The following is a 21856-nucleotide window of genomic DNA, read 5'->3' as shown; positions in this document are numbered from 1 at the left end:
GATGGGGACCGACTTCGGATTCTGAACAGTCAGAACAACCCAAGTGAGGGCGGAAGTGTTTCGGTATCTAGATGACCCCAGAAGAGATATCACCACGCTGCAGGGAAATCCGGCTATGAAGGCGGTATTTATTCACTATAACATGAATTTGTGCTCGCCTTCAGCGGTAGACACTTTTTTTCTTTCGTCAGCCTTGTGCTGAGGCTAAACAGACGCTGTTAGAAGACAGCCTATTTGAGAAGCCTTCACAGCAACCTTCTCAGCAAAGTAGATCTTCAAATTAAATGTGTGCTTTTCTCAATTTACTGGTGTTCATTAGTGATTCGAGTGATTTGCTGAAAGTGTGCTATTTCTAGCATAGCTTAGTTTGTTGGCCAAGTATGTCGATTTCAGTGTCCAATCCTTGTTACTGTTGGTGTGAAATAGTCTATTTTTATTGCAATTGATACTTGTAATTATGTCATTATTACTAATTATGTACTTTGTCTGCCCCCCTTCCTTTGCAATGTCCTAATGGCGCTGAGGGTACTGTAATAAATAAATAAATGAACTGAACGTTTCGATGCGCTGTAACTTTAATTACAACATTATGCTGCACTAATAAGTGTCTTTGCGTAGTATGAGCATCCTTGAAATAAAAAAAAGTATTCCAGTATCTGTATCGCTGTAACTGTATTCCGGAATACTTTTTTCGTCTTATTGCAAAAGTATCTCTGAAATATCCCGTTACGTTAACGGCAAATGTATCTCAGTATCTGTATTTTAGGCTTCCAGTTCATGTATTTCGATATCTGTATTCCGGAATACTTTTCTGGGTATCTCTGCCCAGCCCTGGGGTTGGGCCGGATTCGGTTTTTCCTCAGTTCTCAAGATTGTTCCACATACGTTGCGCATGCATATATCTCCCACATATTTTACCTCGAAAAAAACGCTGTTTTTATGTGGGGCAAGCTATTTGGAGAAGTTCTGTGACGGACAAGCAGGGCTTAAAATCAGGGGGGCCCCGGCCCCCTCTTCATTTTTTAAGGAGGGGCCCGGCCTCCCCTCGGCAAGTCAACTGTAGCTCTGCAGCACCCATTTGATAAGCGCTGGAGCTTATTTATTTTACCAGTAGTGATTTGTGCGATAGCTCCACAATTTTCCGAATAAAGATATAATCGTGATTATTCTGTTGACGTGGCGCCACAAAACAGAAAAAAAAAACACACATCGTCGTAGAACTGAATGCAATTCCCCGATATACTGCACACCCTGTTCGAATAACCTACTTGGCACAGCATACTGTTTCACGAGGCACCTGGGCATGGAGCTGCCTCATCGTGAATCAGTGAAGGTTCACCTTGTTCTTAGTAGGTTACCAGTCAATTTTCATTCCTACCGCCTAACTCACCTAATTAAAAAAATAACTCATTTAACTGTTAATTAATGGACTAAATATGGTCTTTAATTAATGGTCTTTAACAATATTAAAGGGCCCTTGAAACACTTTTCTGAGTTATTATGGAATAGTATCACTATTAGCGCATGGCGCTTCGCGAATCACATGCCGCAAACGTTTTTAGAACCCGACGGGTGAAGCTACAACTATTGGTCGCATGCTTCAAGCGCTTTCTCTCTCCTACGCAGAGAACTACGCAGGGAGGGGGATGACCAGGGGGAAAGATGATGCGTCCCTTCGTCAGCGCGCGTCTTGACCATGAGCACCTTTTCTTGTTTTTCTTCTAACGCGCAGCTTACTTTCAGTGTGATCGCGAGCGGGCATGTGGCCTCTGATGTGGCGCCATACCGCGACGGCCATGGTAACTGCGCAGCCCGCGATGCTCAAATCAGCCAACCGCCGTGGATTTTTAGTTGATTTTGAAATTTATTGTAAGTTCCATGCCCTGCAACACTTTTTCAGCATGGTCAGAAAACGCTGCCGATCGATAGTCGAGGCTCCCGAGAACACGCGAACCAAACATAGTGCAGCACGCGGCCTGAGATTTACATTCTCAGTCAGCCAAAGATCGCTTCCTCTTCTCTCGACAAATTTACTCAAAATCACTCATTTACTATTTATACTCAAAGGCCGGCAAAAACGCTTCATGCATGGTTCGGCCTTAACGCCAGCATTTTGCATAGTTACGCCAGATCGTAGTTAGCTGCTGACCTTTCTTCGTATAGCATTCAAATTTAGTGCTATCGCAATCATTGCTTCGCTCTTGCGCCGAAGCTGTGCCTTTTTGTATCGCCGGTAAAACACGTTCATCATTTCCAGACATGTTCACCTTCTGCGAGCGCGTTTATTTGTGTAACCCAGTCGGTAAGCGGGATTTTTGAGCCTGAGGCCGTACGTACGAAACTTAGAACCGCAAAGAAAAACTTGGAGGACGATTGAGATTCCCATTCAAGAGTAGAACGCCACATTGTAATCGGGCCCCGTTCGCATCGTCTTGTCAATCGCTAGCCTGCCTTCGCTTCTCGATGGACACCTCAACCTTGCTTCAAGGGAACGAACGTCTGTGCGCTTAACATTGGCAGTTTAAAACTATTCCGCAATGCCTACTGCAAGTTCAGTTGCGAAGTGCCCACTACGCCATAATTCTTCCTTTAGCGAATCGGCGAAGTACCCACTAGGCGTCCGCAGGATGCCACGTGCTCTTGCGCATGTAGCTCCACACTTTGTTGACGCTGTTGCTGATAATGATAATTGATTATGCATGATCGCTTTGCAATAGGTCGGCTTTTAAAACTCTCACTCGTTGCGCAATTCGCATTTTTTGACGCCTCGATTCGATTCTGCGCTTCCGCCACGCAATGTTAATTACATGCGTCTAGGAGACAGCATCAGTTTCAAGTAATCGCGTCGCTCTGTGGTAGAACCGGTAGAACACCTGCTTGCCACGTAGACGGCCTGGATTCGACTCGAACCGAATGGTTTTTTTTTATTATTTATTGCATCTTTCTCAATTTTTCGCTCATAGAACCAACGACGCCGACAGCGGAATTGCAGCAAAACGAGCTCTTTATTGTTTCACACATTTCCTTATAGTGATGATCCTGTGACGTGACAGAGGGACGGGCGGACTCGCAGTTTTCTCGTTGAGACGGCGCAGGAAGTGTTATCCTTTTATTATTATTTTTTTTTTGTATCGCCGGTACAACGCAGTTACATGGCTTAGGTGCATTCGCGTTCTGCAAGTCTTGGTGCATAGCTTAACGCTTAAGATGCTCGCCTTCGGAGCAGTGGGGCTGGGTTCGATTCCCAGCACACCCAAGAAAGTTTTCTTTTTTTTTTATTTCCAAACATCCGTTCTATGTGACGTAGAGACGGACGGACAAGCACAGCTTTGTCGTTGATTCGCATAGAAAGGCTTGCGCATTTATCATTTGTTTGCATCGCCACTGCCACACAGCATTCATTGTTCAGATATACTCACCTCCCGAAGGCGCCGGAATTTGTCCAGTGGACAGGATGCTCTGCTTCTGAGCATAAGGCCGTAGGTTCGAAACCCGGCACCGCGGTGAATGTTTGTTTTACACATTTATTTATTTTTTTCTGTGTTTAGTCTTACGTGACAGAGGGTGGGACGTTCCTCTGTAACGTTATACTCCGTAATGACACCATAATACTCAATTCCGCTTATACACATCCGCATCGAAAGTACCTCTACGGTGCGCTAGCTGGGTGCCAGGGGCGTAGCCAGAAATTTTTTTCGGGGGGGGGGTTCAACCATACTTTATGTATGTTCGTGCGTGCAAGCAAAACTGAAAAATTTCGGGGGGGGGGTTTGAACCCCCCCAACCCCCCCCCTTGGCTACGCCCCTGCTGGGTGCTGACGCTCTGCACATCTACGCTGCAAAACGCAGACCGTACCGCAATGTTTTCAGCGCAACGAAAGTATGCGATAATGAGTTCAGTTCGTTTAATCCAGCAGACATCCCACAATACACCATTGCATGGGTTTTCTGGTCAATGGTGTATTTCAAAGAGAGGAATCCGAGCTAAAAGTTCCCCTGATGCGTTGGCATCACCGCAATAGATGGCCAAAAGCAGTCGAAAAAGTTGAGGCCCTTATCACCCACGATAAGGCTCAACTTTTGTCTGACGTCACACCTTGCAGCGATGGGCCTCCTGTTCGTTCTTTCCGAGCCAAAGGTTCCCCTGATGCGTTGGCATCACCACAATAGATGGCCAAAAGCAGTCGAAAAAGTTGAGGCCCTTATCACCCACGATAAGGCTCAACTTTTGTCTGACGTCACACCTTGCAGCGATGGGCCTCCTGTTCGTTCTTTCCGAGCCAAAGGTTCCCCTGATGCGTTGGCATCACCGCAATAGATGGCCAAAAGCAGTCGAAAAAGTTGAGGCCCTTATCACCCACGATAAGGCTCAACTTTTGTCTGACGTCACACCTTGCAGCGATGGGCCTCCTGTTCGTTCTTTCCGAGCCAAAGGTTCCCCTGATGCGTTGGCATCACCGCAATAGATGGCCAAAAGCAGTCGAAAAAGTTGAGGCCCTTATCACCCACGATAAGGCTCAACTTTTGTCTGACGTCACACCTTGCAGCGATGGGCCTCCTGTTCGTTCTTTCCGAGCCAAAGGTTCCCCTGATGCGTTGGCATCACCGCAATAGATGGCCAAAAGCAGTCGAAAAAGTTGAGGCCCGTATCACCCACGATAAGGCTCAACTTTTGTCTGACGTCACACCTTGCAGCGGTGGCCTCCTGTTCGTTCTTTCCGAGCCAAAGGTTCCCCTGATGCGTTGGCATCACCGCAATAGATGGCCAAAAGCAGTCGAAAAAGTTGAGGCCCTTATCACCCACGATAAGGCTCAACTTTTGTCTGACGTCACACCTTGCAGCGATGGGCCTCCTGTTCGTTCTTTCCGAGCCAAAGGTTCCCCTGATGCGTTGGCATCACCGCAATAGATGGCCAAAAGCAGTCGAAAAAGTTGAGGCCCTTATCACCCACGATAAGGCTCAACTTTTGTCTGACGTCACACCTTGCAGCGATGGGCCTACTATGCGTTCCTTCCGATGCCAAAGGTTCCCCTGATGCGTTGTCTTCTCCCCCCTCCGCCCCCCTATCCGGAATTTTTTCATGTTTTAACCTTTCGGAATGATACTACAATACTTCCACGCCTTTACAGCGCCCACCAGTTACAATAGTTACAAAAAAAGATTCCTGGTTACGGCCCTGAGTGCTTATTACCCACGGTAAGGCTCAATGAAAAAAAAAAAAAGTTCATTGCAGCACTAGGACTCGAACCTCGTCCCTATCGCTCCGAAGGCGAGCCGCCTTAACCATTGAGCTAAGCCTCAATGTTTTCGTTGTTCGAATGCATCTGAACCATATGAATGCGTCCAACCGACGAAGAAAAAAAAAAAAAACGTTCATTGCAGCACTACGATTCGAACTCAGTCCCTATCGCTCCGAAGGCGGGCGCCTTAACCATTCAACTAAACCCCAACTTTTTTCTTTATTGATGAACCAAACTCCAACGTTTACGTGGTTCCAATGCATCTGAACTATATGAATGCGTCCTACCGACGAAGAAAAAAAAAAAACGCTCATTGCAGCACTAGGATTCGAACTCAGTCCCTATCGCTCCGAAGGCGGGCGCCTTAACCACTGAGCTGAGCACAGAGTGTTCTTTTGTTTATTACCTCTCTGCAACATCCAAAAAATACAGGAAATGAAGATGATATTTACAATGTTCTTGTGATGCGCCCGCCCGCCATTGCTTGGCTGGCGTACTTTGTAAGCAACCTTTCATGCAGACGAGTTACAGAGCTGCCCACTCGAACTTCTTCAGTTTTACATTGAAGGCATCTCGCAAGAACGAAATGCTCTCGGGAAAATGCTCTCTTAGCCGAACGCATCGCAATGTGTTCATGTCTGACATACATGCGCATTTTCCACAAGCATGTGTAGAATAAGTAACATGAACATATCACAAGGGGTACCGTCTTCACTCTCAATTGGCAGGAATTGGATGCCGTACGGTGTGACAGGTAAATCCTTTCTGAGGCTGCGTTGCAGGATGTCCCACAGGAAAAGGGCGTCTGCGCAATCCAAAACAATTGTCTCTGGTTTTGGACACCTCAGGTAGTTAACGGACCAAGGGACAAACAGGCCTCGCTACTGAAGCCAAGGCTGAACAGAAAGCGTTCCTGTGTGCAACTGAAGAAAGAAAGTCTTTACTACAGACCAGGGGCGTAGCCAGAAATTTTTCTCGGGGGGGAGGCACCTCCTTGATCTGAAGTGGGCGTCGGGCAGGCAGATGTAATCGAGTGTCATATTGAGCTCTGTATGCCATGGCAAACAAATATTTCAGGGGGGGGGGGGGGATGGGCCCGGTGCTTATTAACTATTAGTTTCGTGGATACAGCGGCATAATACATTTTTACGCCGTGCAAAAGAACGGAGCTTATACCTTAGCACGTTCTAAAATAAGAAAGAGAATTTCATGCACCACTCTATTAAACACTTTCTCAAGGTCCAATTGGAACAATGGAACCTTCCCTGAAGGCATCACAACTTCCCAGTACTGTTCTCGCGACATGTATATTCTTAACGATGGACCGTTTTCTTATGCCACACGTCTGGTGTGACTCTACCAATTGTTGTATCACATTTTGCAGCCTGCGTGCAAGAAGCTGGGTGTATATTTTGTAATCTGTATTTGCGAGACATATGGACCGATATACCCGCACCGACAAGAGTGCATGAGGGTCTTCACTCTTTGGTATCAAGATTGCGCGACTCTGTCGAAAAGAAGGGGCTTGCATGGACTTCTCGTACGCTTCTGTAATTGCTCGGTGTAAGGCAACCGCTATGTCCTGCATAAAAGCCTTGTATAAAGCGGTACCGAGACCGTCTGGCCCTGGCGTCTGAGCTCAGTGCGTCAATTGCCCATTCTATTTCTCCCACCCTGATTTGTCCCTCAAGATCTTCTGTTGCTTCGTTTTCGAGGTATGGTAACAGCGGCAGAAAATCAGCTTCAAATCCCTCTTCCCGAGTGCACTCATTCCCAAGGAGTTCGCAGATAATGCTCAAAGAGAAGGCTCGCCTTATCGTTTCTTTGTCCCGCACCACTTCCTTACCGTATTTTACAGCTGTCATCTCCTTACGGAGGATAACCTCTCATGTCACCGAGCGAACGTTTCGTATAGGCTGCTCGCCACACCACAACTTCTCTGCGCGTGCGCGTACGACCGCCCCTTTGCACATTTCCGCTTCGACCGCATCTAACTGGAATTTCACTTTAATTTCCTTGGATGGACTTCCTGGATTGACACATTCTACAGTCAAATAAAAATTTACCCTCGTTTGCAATTCCATTTGCATTCTCTTTTCCTCCCGTCGTAAAACGCTAGACCTCTGTATAGCCAGCATTTTGACATTCTGCTTGAAGTGCTCCCAGGATTCGTGACAGCTTCTTTGATCGGTCTTAAGTAATTCCTCGAAGATTGTCATTAAAGGGGTCATGAACCACTTTTGCAAGTTATGATCTAATGACTTCAGTATCTGAGTTTACTGCCTCCCGAATCAATTGCCGCAAACATTTCTCGAATCCGTCAAGAATGAGCGGAGTTACGGGGGTTTGGCGCACGCTCTCAGCGCTTTCTCTTTTCTCGTGCCGACGAGCGCACTGGAAGCTACACAGGGAGGGATGGCACGGGGGAAATAAGTTACGTCAGCGCGCGTCATAAACGCGATCGCTCTCCCGTTGTGATTCGCATGCGCGAGTGCGGCTACCATGTAAAGTTAGCAGTCTGAGGAGTGCGGCGCAGACAAGTGGCGGCACCCCGTGGCAAGAAGCGCATCTGATCCGAACGCCGCTCTCGATTTATGTCGGCTATCGGCCAGTGAGGACGCTATGTCTTTTGCGACGCGGCGAAGCAGATACGCGACGTCAACCGGCAGACGCCCCGCCCACCAACGAGAGTGAGAACCGGCCTCTGTTCGAAAAGAGGGCGCCTGAGTAAACAGCAACTTGGCGCTCCGCTTGTAGCCTTTACGCGGCGCGCACGACTGCAATATTTGGCTGAGCAGTTCATAGCCGTGTCAACTTTCCGCAGGATGTGTTTTTTCAACAAGCCCAAGGGGTGCTTCATGACCCATTTAATGCCGTTCAAGAATGGTTCATGTTCAATAAGCTTATCATTAAATTTCCACAGCTCCCAGTCAATACCAGTTGGTTTTCTGGGCCCAACAGCGGAAGTAACAAAGCTATCGGAGCACGTGTTCTGAGAGCGAAGCAGAAGATGAAGAGGAGGAAGAAGAGAGAGCGTGCAGGCGCGTGATGATGATGGTGTTCTGCTCGCTGTGCATTGACTACGGTCGGCTTAACGCTATTAAAAGGTAAGTCTATAGCCTATGGAAATCTAGTGAATTCCATTTTACAAAAATTGTTCGCATTGTCCATACACTAATATTGAGTATATTTCAGTCCCCCTCCCCAGAGGCCGACATCAGAGGCCGATTTCTCAAAACCTCAAAGCGGCAATGGCCTTTTCGCAGGAAGGACAGGCATTCTCTCATTTGACCCACCGCCTGTCTCCGCTAATTAAAAAGTTAGTGTATTTTAGTTAATATAAAATCATAACTGCTGTGTCTAGTCATCGTAAGATGTCTTTCACCACAGAAAAAGTGATTATGAAGGCAGCGAGGAAATATGCCATTTCTCTTATTTTTGATGATTTGCGGACAAATTTCTTGAGACACCCACAAAGCCTTTGGAAATATCGTGTTTCTTCATTTTTTTAATGTTCGTCTGCAAAGCGTCTTCAAAGTTTTATTGCTCAATTATATGGACACTGTCGGCGCATTGGTGCCGTCGCTGTAGGTCATTCCATATATGTATAGGTACGTATTTACATATATAACAACAACAAAAATGATGCAGAAGAAATTGTTTTCGAAGCGCGCGACCTGCGACCCCTCGCACCGCTGCCCGACGCGTCAAACCACTCGGCCACAAACACATACATCTCGCAGCATACTATAGCGGCGAGTTATTTAGATACGCAACTTACCGTTGGTGGTGCGCAGATATCCGAGGTGCTTCAGCGTGGCAGAGACTTGTTCACTATCACACTCGAGAAGGCTAAAGGGCCAAATGGCGCGCTTTAAAGGACGTCGCCCTGGCCGCCTTTCGCCAGTGTGCGGCTGCGCGCCTCCGGCTTTGTACTTTGACGTACAGGGCGTGGTCACCTGCTCTCGCGCGCTTTTCGCTCGAGGGGTGGCTCAACAGATGGCTCATAGCTTTGTACGCGTTGTGCTGCTATCGCGAATGTTGTGCTGAAGCCATCGATAGCACGAAGGTCCCTTCGCTCGCTGCAGCGGCCGTGTTTGCTAAAGGAGTGACCTACTAGCCTTTCTTCTTAAGAAATTCGAATTTGTTGTTGTCGCATTCATTGCTTCACCCTTGCGGCGAAAGTGTTTTTTTTTTTTTATCAGAAGAGAACAACGCAACATGTTACAACAACATCTTCGTTTATTCATACAAAGAATATTTACACATGGTCGTAAAGAGAAAGAACACACAAATGTGCAGTGCAACCTATAGTACAAGAAAACACTCCTGAATTTCTCTGTCACGCACAAGTGGTTATTGAGAGATGTTGTCACGAAGGCTAAAAAACAAGGACTAGGTGCTGTGAATGTTAGACCCTCTTTTGACATGTGTAGCATATATATATCCCCAGACGGCCAAATATAAATGCGTGGTTTCTGGTCTAGGCTATGTAGTGATAGCTGGAAGCTCGAAATTGTGGGGAAAAGCCACATAAAACCACATCATATTCTGGGGGTATACGCGTCACTGTGCGGAGCAACTTAAACAACAGTCACACATGCATGCTAGTCAAGTTTCAGAAGCCGTGACAGCAAAGTAGTAGAATCGGTGTTTGTCCTGTGTTACCAGAGGATACGTGGACTGTAAAGTGGCTTCTACGTGCCAAGTGTGTATCAGGCCAAAACTGGCTGTATTTTCATTCTGCTGTCTGAAACTGTGCCATTAATCCCAGTGAGTCTTTGCTCAGTCCTGCTTTACTACCATCAAGCACTCGAAGAAAAAAAAAAACGAGAGGGAGCTTTTTTTAAGAAATGACGTCACCCCTATCCCTCCGCAAGGCTTGTTTCACTCGGTCTACAACAGCTATTCATACTCATCTGCTTCGTTATATGGGAGGCATCTTTCACTGCACCGTTCCAACAGTAGAATGAGACGTACGGCACAAACTCGCACATTTAACTCTAGCATTGGGTGCTTCCACTCCATTCGCTAGCCACGTACTGCATGAAACAACTGCTCTGATGCATTGGAACACGACGTCCATATATACTTGTGAGTCTGATAACATGGTGCAATGTGGTTGCCAACAACTAAGGCTTAGTGAAAGTGCGCGAAAGAATCATTGGTGCGTCTAACAACGGTGCAGCAGCTTTTACCACATTACGTCAGAGAAGGAAGAAGCGGAGCGCGCAGGCTCTTCACACTGTGCTCTGTGGTGTCACCGAAACAAATAAAAAATAAAAAAAGGAAAAGTGTTCATGCTCGAGCGTTTAAAGGACACTAAAGTGAAACAATGGATCGGTTCCGATTGATAAATTGTACTCTGATAACTCTACTGTAATTAATTTTGGCATCATTGGTTTATTATTTGAAGAGAACACGCAGGCCAAAGATTCATTTTTAAATTTCCCGCCGAAATCTCCGCGCGTGACGTCACGGATTTCAAAGTTTCTTTTTTCGTATTTTGGCGGCATTGGCTCAAAGAAATTTCCTGAAACTTAGCATTTAACCCTATGGCCCCGTCAGAGAACAATGTACTTCACTTTTACTAGTTAAACTACGTAGGATCAAGTGTATGCCGTCAAAATTGATGTCGTCACGACGTTTGGTGCGGGAATTTCAACGTGGCGTCGCCACCCGCGTTTTCTTGCTCAGCAAGCGTCTTCTCGCGGCAAGCGCAGTGATTTGGAAATTTTCAAAGCATAATTTACTAATATGAGGCACATCGATTCTCTCTTTAGTGTCCCTTTGAGACGATGCTGCACACACGAGGAACAACGACCGCGGGTGCACATCCATTACACAAGGATCACGGGAAATGGAGAATACTGGGGGAAAAAAGTGGTAGTTGACTCGTCATTGGAAGACTGAAACTGCATCCTTCGCGTTTCACGGAAGGTAAGAGCCGCGGGTCAGGTCGTCCGGCTCGGGGAGCTTGCAGACACCCCTGGTGTTGCCCGTCGCGGCGAAGCACACGGCCGTGTCGGGACAGGCGCAAGACTGTACGCAGCCGTGGCCCATCGACGTCTTCGACTGCGGGCACACTGGGCTAGGGCCTACACCGGCGACAGCAGGGGCAGCGGCCTGGGTCACGGGGGCCTGCTGGGCACCTGCAATGGGCCGACGCGTGCGAACGTTAAAACAAAACAAAGCGAGTAGACAATGTGCTGAGGTGAAAGGTGCGAAGACGACGATAAAGAACACACACACACACACACACACACACACACACACACACACACACTATTCGGAAAACAGGAAGTAAGTGATCGACCAGAAGTGATTGGAAGATAAGCATGAGTGTCACTCCGAGCTCGTGCCAATAAAAAGAAAACGAACAAGGCGATGTGCTCACGTTTTGCCATTCTATTACGCAATGCGTCCGTTGTTGACGCACGTGTAGATGCACCAACGGCGGAGATTGTATTGAAAAAAATATCGCCGAGCCCAGAAAATACTTGCTCCATTGTAGGCCGACAGACTCTCATAACGGATTCATCAAATTCAGTACGTTGAAGATGTGAGCGGCAGCCTGTTTATGCTTTTCGTGTGTTCGCACAAACGACGCCCTCTCGCGGTGATCGGGCGGAGCTAGCGGTCGTGCGCCTCACATATGCCCACTGCTATAGTATAGACATAGAGTTTCCTAAAATTAACTAGAGGGGACTCTGGCGCTGCGATCGTTCAGCTACCATGGGAATGATGGGTAGTACACAAATTTGCCTAGTCTTCGTGCTTGCGGCTGCAAACGTACTTGTGGCTTTGTTTATTGCTATGTTTTGGTTTTCTTTCGGATAAAAGAATGGATCGTTGTGAACTTCGTGACCAGATTTGAATTGCTGAGCCTAAAGAAGTTAAAGTGGCGAAGTGAAACTGCTGACTTTTGCTGAACTTCGTTTTCGACAAAGCGGATGCAGCCAACGCGGAGCCAAACGGAGCCGAAAGTACGAAGTTCAGACAAATTTGTGTACTACCCATCATTCCCATGCTGGCTGAAGCGTCATGCGTTGCAGCTTCTATAGACACTAGCGCCAGAGTTCCCTCTAGTAAGTTTTGTAGGAAACCCTATGGCTACAGATTGATATGGTAGCGCCCTCTTCGTGCATTTTGTCAGCGCGTGCAGTGTCAGAGCCACGTCTATTAACGTCAACGGAAAGCGCGCAATTAAGATTTTTTAAAGAAAGATTACCGCGAGAGGCCACGTGGGGGCTATATCAAAGAATAGCAGGGATACTCGATGTGACGTTAAGGCTCGCGACAATGAAACTGTATACACGTCTGGGTCAAGTAAATGAAGGCGCTCAAGTGAACCAAATGATTAAAAAATATCAAATAAAGGCGCATATGGGCACTCCTAGAACGTAACGAAAGAGGGCTCCCGGGCCGGTAAAAAAAAATTGCGAAATGATAACTTTGATGTCATTGCCGGTTTGGATATCGTCCACGCGCGGTTAAGAATACCTTGTCAAGCCCCAGCGTCAGGCGGCACAAAGGGGAAAAAAAAAAAAAAAACTGGTGTTGTGGCAGTCTAGATGAGGCCTTAGCAAAAACACGTCTATTATACATAGACAAACTGAGTGCCTTCGATCAAATGAATAAGTGAACGGTGCCACATAGGACCAGGAACGAACACGCACGCACGTACGCACGCACGCATGCACACACACACACACACACACACACACACACACACACACACACACACACACACACACACACACACACACACACACACACACACACACACACACACGCGCGCGCGGCGACTGTTTATACTCCATCCATCAAGACGGCAGATGTATGACAGGAACGGCCGGATACACGGCAACATAAAAAAGGTATGGAGTGATAGTATGCCCGGAAGTAAGTTCTGTAATGTATGTTCGGGGAGGAGGGGTGGGAGGGCATGCATCAGCGATATGTACCGATATGGAATATGATAAATTAACCAGCCGATACGAAGGTTGTCACTAATCCCGTTAATGGGGATGGCGATCGCCGGGCGGATTCTAAGGGCTGGCGTCACGGCCTTCCGAAAACGCACCACGAAAGCGCGGACAATTTAGGGTTGGTCCTTTGGTGCGCCAGCGAACGCCGGTTGTGGTCCAAAGACCGAGTCAGAGCCGAGAGTCGATAACACAAACGAAAACGAAATATATTCTCAGTTAAGGCAATACAAATAATACAAACACGTGCACACTCGGCTGGTACCAGTTATAACTTCACAATAAAATTCAGATGGTGTTTACACAACGGGAGCTAAACAAACAGATCACACGCTACAAATGCAATCGCATGCATTACAACTATTCAACGACAGTTAAAGTCCTGAATAGATAATGGCGTATCCAGTCCACAATACTTGGACGGTAATCGAATGCTTCTCTTCAAGGAAACACTCACGCCAGCTCCAGCGTTGATCGTCGTAGCTCAACCGTCGTCGTGACTTGTCACGGCTCACGCGGCGTCGTCATCGGATTCTTCCAGATCCACGAGCGATTGACCGCACACCATCATAAACACGTCTTCTTTGGCTAACGGAGCCACACTTAGCGTAACTTCACCATCACCGGGCCGACTGACTCGCTCACTGACTTGCCGACTCCCTTCACTGACTGCACTGCCTGCACTGACTGGCCTCGTCGTTTGCACGCTTTTATCCCTTCTTCCCCGGTTTCTAGAAGCGTCGGGATGTTTCTTCTGCGTGCAGTACAGCTAAGCCTGGGGAAAGGGCGAGAGCTTTCTCGTATGTTCGAATCGTGACGGCATCGCTCGCGGACGCGTCACCCTCTCCTTCTAGAAAGATCCAGGCTTTGCCAGGCGTTCGATCGTGTTTACGGCGTCTGGTCGAGTGGGTGAGGAGGATGCGGCGCGCCGGCGTCTTTTGATGCTTGTTTTTTTCGTCTTTCGCGCTTCTTGGGCGCGCGATTCGCGCCGTTCTGTCTCGTAGCAGTTTGAAAGCGGCCTCGCGCGCGCTTTATAACGCGATCGTTTGTGACACTGCCCCCCACTTCAAGAATATTATCACATAATATTCAAACAACACAAACGAGCGCGCACATACACATCCAAAAATGTCCCACATACAGAGTCCATAACTCAGTCCACACACAATGCGCGTCACATTCACAATAAAACTCTCAATACAATTCACAGGGCATTTCAATGTCACGACATACAAAAGATAAACTCAAGTACATAAGTATAAGACGCCATCATACATTTCATATAAAACAATGCGAACGCACAAAACAAGCTCTTCATTTTCAACGCTTATACAGTTATACCCATAGCATTGTACACATAATGTTAAGCAAACGACCCTGCGGCTCTCTAGCCATACACTCTTGACACAGGGAATAATAACACTTCAAACACTTTCAAACTCAAAACACTTCAAACAAATTCAATTCCAACACCCTGTAATGTTTAAATCGTGCCGCGCTTGCGCCCCTTCTTTCGGTGCTCGCTCGCTCTCTTTTTGTTTCTCTTCTTTTTCTTGCGAGCCGTTCCATTTGACGGTGCCGGAGGGGGCGTCTCTGCTGCCGTCGACACATTTGACGCTAGCAAGGCGTGGTCGCGTTCGTTAGAACGTTCGCGGTGCTTCGCCAACTTCTGCGCGCCGTGGTGTTTTGCTTGGACGACCACCTTCGTCATCTTTTGAGCCGCAGATGATGGTGGCCGCTCAGTTGCAATGTCACCTGCTCGGCGCGTCTTCACGGGCGGTACAGCGACCGTTGGTGCCTCCTCATTGACATTCCGTGACACCTCGACCTCAATTCGAGCTCGGGCGGCATCCTTCATGGGATTCCCTTCCGCGGTTCCTTTCTGTTGCGGTTCCCGAACTGACGAGGGCTCTATCTTCGGGGCTTCTCCCAAACGTTCAGGATCGTCCTGCCCTCGCGCTCCGGCGATGTTTCCAATGATTAGGTCAATCAGCGGGTTATTCATGCACAGGGCAGTAACTCTCCCGCTGAAGTAGGGGGTCTCAACCTCAATCGTGGCTTCAGGAAGCATTAGAATCGAACTATCAAGCAGGCGAACCGGTTGGGTATTGCCTGTGAAATCACTCTCTCGGACCAATTTCTTTCGTACGATAACAGTGGTGCACCCACTATCTCTTAGTACTGTGACTTCCTTTCCACCAACTTTCCCCTTAAGTGTCGGCATTCCTTTCGTTGTGTCTGTTGTCATCGCAGCACCAATGAAATGCATCTTCTTGCCGCTTTTCAGTTCGGCCAATTCATCATTGCTCGCCTCTGCTTCCTCTTTTGGCGGGGCATACGCACAAGCTGCTTGATGGGCTTTGCTCGCATCAATTCGACATGTGTCTGCTTTGTGGCCAGTCTGACCACATTTAAAACACTTCATCACACTGGGGCGTGAGAAGTTGGTCCGACAACTGTTAGCGCGATGGCCCACCCGGTTACACAGGAAGCATCGCGGAACACTCTCCGGTGCACGCTTCTTTTCGTCAGGTGCCGATTTCTTCGACTCCTCGTGAACCTCCTTTTTTACTTTGGCCAGGTTCGTTCCACCTTGCGCTTCCAAGAATTGATCGGCCAATTCAAGCATATCCTCGAGCGATTTAGCCCTCCTCTCTTTCAGATACAGCGACAGGCTCGGGTGGCAACTGGTGAGAAATTGCTCTCTGATTAAAAGCTCTCTAAGCTCCCCGTACTCCTGTGCCGTCTCTGAAAGTTCGATCCACCTGTCAAAATAATGGCTAAGCCGCGCGGCATACTGCGTTGCCGTCTCGCCATCAGCTGGCTTTCCCGTACGGAACCTATCACGGAAGCCTTCCACGGTGAATCGAAATCGCTTCAGCAAAGCAGCTTTTACTCTTCCGTAATTAGCTGCATCGGTAGGTGTCAGCCTACCGTACACACTGAGCGCTTCGCCACTCAAACAAGTGCTCAAAGCTGTTGCCCATTGCTGCTCCGGCCAATTTTGGCTTCTAGCTATCGTCTCAAACCTGTGCAGGTATGCATCAAGGTCATCTTTCCTTTCATCAAACGCCACAAGCAGTTTGCTTGGGTTCAAACGGAAGCTATGATCTTCCCTTTCGCTGCTCTCCACTCTAGCCTGGACGGAAGTCTCTGTGCGCTGCTGCAAACGGAGCCGTTCGAGTTCCAATTCGTGCTGCCGTTGCCTTTCTCTCTCAGCCATCTCAGCTTGCATCTGTCTCTCTTGCGCCTCTCTTTCTTCTCTCTCCCTCTCAGCTGCTAGCCTCTCTCTCTCCAGCTCTGCTTCTCTCTCTTTGATGGCCCTCTCAGCCGCCAACCTCTCTCTTTCAAGCTCTGCTGCTTTTTCTTCCTTAACTCTTTCTCTTTCTTCTTTTTCCTTTTGGCTGACCCACTTTCGTAGTTCGGCCCCAGACAAACCCATCTTCTCACCGAGGGCAACTAACTTCTCAAGATCCATGATGCCCGTCAACAAAACCTAGCCGCGTGCACAAAACCTCTGCCTAACTTCGAATACAAACCACTCTCTGCACACAGGTTAGCAGGAACGCGGTGCAACACTCAAAAATCGTTCGCAAGCACTATCAACGTCTCAAGGCTCTTTCTCCCTACTTTGGACACACTGTGCACCAAAAAGGTCCTGTGTCGCGGACGCCAGAATAATTGTCCCTAATCCCGTTAATGGGGATGGCGATCGCCGGGCGGATTCTAAGGGCTGGCGTCACGGCCTTCCGAAAACGCACCACGAAAGCGCGGACAATTTAGGGTTGGTCCTTTGGTGCGCCAGCGAACGCCGGTTGTGGTCCAAAGACCGAGTCAGAGCCGAGAGTCGATAACACAAACGAAAACGAAATATATTCTCAGTTAAGGCAATACAAATAATACAAACACGTGCACACTCGGCTGGTACCAGTTATAACTTCACAATAAAATTCAGATGGTGTTTACACAACGGGAGCTAAACAAACAGATCACACGCTACAAATGCAATCGCATGCATTACAACTATTCAACGACAGTTAAAGTCCTGAATAGATAATGGCGTATCCAGTCCACAATACTTGGACGGTAATCGAATGCTTCTCTTCAAGGAAACACTCACGCCAGCTCCAGCGTTGATCGTCGTAGCTCAACCGTCGTCGTGACTTGTCACGGCTCACGCGGCGTCGTCATCGGATTCTTCCAGATCCACGAGCGATTGACCGCACACCATCATAAACACGTCTTCTTTGGCTAACGGAGCCACACTTAGCGTAACTTCACCATCACCGGGCCGACTGACTCGCTCACTGACTTGCCGACTCCCTTCACTGACTGCACTGCCTGCACTGACTGGCCTCGTCGTTTGCACGCTTTTATCCCTTCTTCCCCGGTTTCTAGAAGCGTCGGGATGTTTCTTCTGCGTGCAGTACAGCTAAGCCTGGGGAAAGGGCGAGAGCTTTCTCGTATGTTCGAATCGTGACGGCATCGCTCGCGGACGCGTCACCCTCTCCTTCTAGAAAGATCCAGGCTTTGCCAGGCGTTCGATCGTGTTTACGGCGTCTGGTCGAGTGGGTGAGGAGGATGCGGCGCGCCGGCGTCTTTTGATGCTTGTTTTTTTCGTCTTTCGCGCTTCTTGGGCGCGCGATTCGCGCCGTTCTGTCTCGTAGCAGTTTGAAAGCGGCCTCGCGCGCGCTTTATAACGCGATCGTTTGTGACAAAGGTATATACTTGATTCAGGTTTATACTGAGCACAGGTTGCTAATGTCAGGTTGAGTGCGGCTCAGAGGTCACGCGCGCATTAAGCCGCGCTGTTTGCTATTCTGAAGATCAAAGCGCGATTCACATCCGGGCGTTCGGCGGACATTGGATGGCGAGTGTACGCCGTGAATGAAGCGCTGGAATCATTACCGGAAGGCCTACGTAAGAGCATACACGGCTTATTTCATATATATAGTTTTGGAGACATGGTATATAGCAATGGAAGGCCACCCGCCACGGTGATCTATAGTGGTTATGGTGCTCGACTGCTGATCGAATCCCGGCCGCGGCGGCCGCATTTTCGATGGAGGCGAAAATGCTCGAGGCCCGTGTACTTAGGTTTAGGTGCAGGTTAAAGAACCCCAGGTCGTCGAAACTTCAGGAGCCCTCCACTACGGCGTCTCTCATAATCAAATTGTAGTCTTGCGACGTTAAAGGGACACTAAAGAGAAACAATGAATTGGTTTAGATTGATAAAATGTGCTCAGAGAACTCCTGTGTAGTTTATTTCACCACCGTAGGTTTATTATTAGAGGAGAAAACCAAGTTCAAAGTTTCATTTTTAAATTTCGCGCCGAACTTTGTAATTCGTGACGTAAAAGATTTCAAAGAGCATTTAACGTACTTTGGCACCACTGGCTCGACGAAATTTCCACAAACTCGTTATGGCAAGTCTCTGGCCCCCTCAGAGGACAATGTACTTCGATTTAACCGATTAGGAACTACGTAGGCCCAAGAATGCCGTTAAAAGAATGTGACGTCACGGCAAATGGTGCGGGAATTCCAAGGTGGCGTCGCCACCTGTGTTTTCTTTTTGCGCGTTTTCTCGCTTATTAAGCGTCTTCTCGCAGCAAGCGTGGTGTTTTTGGTATCGTGGCAGACTACTTTACTAATGCGAGAAAAATCGTTTTGCTCTTTAGTGTCCCTTTAACTCCCTCCCATCCCCCTAAAAAAAAAGAAAAAAAAAGAGCAATGGAAAGGAAACTCGTTCATGCGCTCGAATACAGTCGGGAAAAAGCGCAGCTGCACTATTATTATTATTATTATTAGTAGTAGTAGTAGTAGTATTATCATTATTATTATTATTATCATTATTATTATTATTATTATTATTATTATTATTATTATTATTATTATTATTATTATTATTATTATTATTATTATTATTATTATTATAACAATGTACAAAGTCTTCCCTTCTCCGTCTTACCGCATAGTTGTATATATGCAATCTAATTTTTTATTCCCCTTCAATATTTCTCATATTGTCTTATTTTACTCCTCACCTTTCGTGTTCATTTCTCTTTGTCTACGTGTTTTTGCTCTTTTTATTTCTGCAGACTGTCTGTACTGTACTGTTTATTTTTATTGTTTTTTTTTGCGTGCGCCTGCACAAAGACCTCACGGTTGTTGCTGGGCACGTTAAATAAATGAATGATTGATTATTATTATTATTATTATTATTATTATTATTATTATTATTATTATTATTATTATTATTATTATTATTATTATTATTATTCAACAACCACTGAGGCGGCTCGGATATGACTTGTCGCGTGAAGGAGCAAACGTCAGATCGCGCGGTCTCCTATCTAAATATACCCCCCCCCCCAAAAAAAAATAAAGCTATTTTCTAGAACTACTGCGCCGAATTCGAAGATGTTTGCTATAATTAAAAGAAAAAAAATGAAGTATAGTTACTTCAGGAAACATTTCTAGTTAGGCCATCAATTCTGGAAATGAAGTTTGTTAGAAATCAAAATATTACAGAAACAAAAAAAAAACGATACTATCAAATTTAAAGCTATATAACTGAAGAATGAAAATATGGCATGACAGTTCTGCTAGCTGCACATAACAGAGGGGTCCTGAAAAACATTTCCAAGTAATCATCGATTAACCTCAGTATCGGAGCTCATTGGCTCACGAATCAATCGCCGCAAAAATTTTTGGAATCCGTGAAGTACGAACGCGGATTTACAGGTATTAGTCGTAGGCTTTAAGCGCTTCCTCTCTTCTTTCATCCCGACGAGCACGCTGGAAGCTACACAGGGACGGACAACAAATGGTTAAAGAAGCTACGTCGCGCGCGCGTCATGACCTTGAGCGCGTGTCATGAAACGCGATTGCGCTCTCCCGGAGCGATTCCGATGCGCGCTAGTGTTGCTACTGTGTAATTTTGGCATTATATATATATATATATATATATATATATATATATATATATATCTACTCTACTCTACTACTATTGAACAGGCGTTGTGTCTATATGTCTTGTTTCTCGGCATCACAATGGCGCAGTCTACGAGCTATGAACCGTAAGTGCGTCCTCGTGGCTCATCGGCGCTGCGGACCTTCCCTCCAAGGAACGATTATGCAGCCCGTCTCGCTACTGCCGGAAGCACCTGTGCCACCATTCAAGGACGGCGTCCAGGCCTCCTCGGTGGCTCAAGGTCAGGCTTACCCCGGCGCCGCCAAGACGGTACACGACCTGCCGTTGCCCGGGAATGCTGTCCACGCTTCCCGCAGCGACGACGGCTTACTCAGTACTCCATCGGCACCCGATCCGCTTAGGGGTGCTGTCCAAGCTCCCTCGGACAAGGGTCCCTCCTCTGTGAGTACGCTAATCGTGTCCTATTCCTCGGACGTCACCACTGACTCCACACCCGGATCGCCCGAGAGTGCCGCCGAGCTTTCCGCCACCATCGCGCTACTCCGAGTCACGGTGAACGCCTTGGCAGCGTCAATCTCCATGCTGTGTCCTACCGCATTGCCAGCACTGCACTCGCTCAATGCCGCGTTGGCCGCCGCCGCCTCGCAAGACCATGAAGAGAGCTCACCCGAGAGCCGCAGAGAGCTGCGGTATGCCCTCGCGGAGCTCTCACACCAACTCGGCTGGTTGGTGTCGTCATGCTCCGGAGTTTCGCCTACCGTATCACCATCACCGGCTGCCTGCGAACTACCGGAATTCCGCGGCTTCCAAGACGACGCCGGCAATTGGGTGGCCACCGTCAACGCTCTTGGAGCTCGCGAGGCGTGGACGGACCAACAGAAATGGTGCGTGGCCATTGACCGCCTTCGTGATGCTGCCAAAGCATGGCACAACTATAGGCATGAAACAACAATCCTGGCATCAGTGGTGTGCAATATTGACTACTGTTTTTCGACCACTTTCTCATGCCTGTGATTCCATCCCTGCCGACTCAATTTATACCACGGATGGGAGAGGTGAGGCACACCACCTCGACGTGGCACCTCGACCCTCCACCACCCTGCCCCATCTCGGTGAACGAGATCATGAAGGGTACGGTACAGCTGTGCCCTTTACCAACGTTCTCTCCCTCGGACATCAAGCTCACGTGGAGCACCAGCTCGATGGTCCATCGGAGCCCTCCAGCCCCACGACAGAAAGCTGCTCGGGCTGCCCTACAACTGACGTCAGACGCACGTGCTGCACTGCGCCGGAACACGGCGCCATAACGTCACTGAGAGAGGCCGAGACCACCCCTCATCCAGCGCAGTTGGAGGAACCGGCCCCAGATTCGCCTTCGCTAGGGCACATGCAGATACCAGCTCCTCTCGTGCTTGCCACACCTACAGTAAAGGCGCCAGAAGAGCCCAAGCCATCCATCGCTGTGCTCGCTGACGAAGGTCATGAGGCGCATAACCTCGGCGCTGAAGGTGCCCGCAGCAGCCACTCCAACGAAAGCTTCGCTGATTGTCCCGCGGCAGACACGACCGGCCGCGAGCTGTGTTCTCCGCCACAGATGGGAGAAGCTACGTGGTTACTCTCCACACCAAACAAGACCACCCACAAGCCACAGCAGTTGGCGATGCCACCTCCATGCTCGCCAGTGCTTGAGCGC

General features: G+C 48.1%; 1 protein-coding gene across 1 annotated transcript in view; it reads right to left on the bottom strand.

Moving 5' to 3' along the window:
• Positions 1 to 9465: 9465 nt before the first annotated feature.
• The window catches only part of LOC119389815 (putative cyclin-dependent serine/threonine-protein kinase DDB_G0272797/DDB_G0274007), a 105193-nt gene continuing 92802 nt past the window's right edge, over positions 9466 to 21856 (bottom strand). Inside the window, exon 6 of the mRNA XM_037657208.2 lies at positions 9466 to 11393. Within this exon, the coding sequence (XP_037513136.1) occupies positions 11173 to 11393 (221 nt within the window). The 3' untranslated portion in view covers positions 9466 to 11172. The remainder of the gene's footprint in view (positions 11394 to 21856) is intronic.

Source organism: Rhipicephalus sanguineus, chromosome 4 (assembly GCF_013339695.2).
Source record: "Rhipicephalus sanguineus isolate Rsan-2018 chromosome 4, BIME_Rsan_1.4, whole genome shotgun sequence".
Classification (NCBI taxonomy): Eukaryota; Metazoa; Arthropoda; class Arachnida; order Ixodida; family Ixodidae; genus Rhipicephalus; species Rhipicephalus sanguineus.
This window is presented reverse-complemented; position numbering and strand designations above follow the sequence as displayed.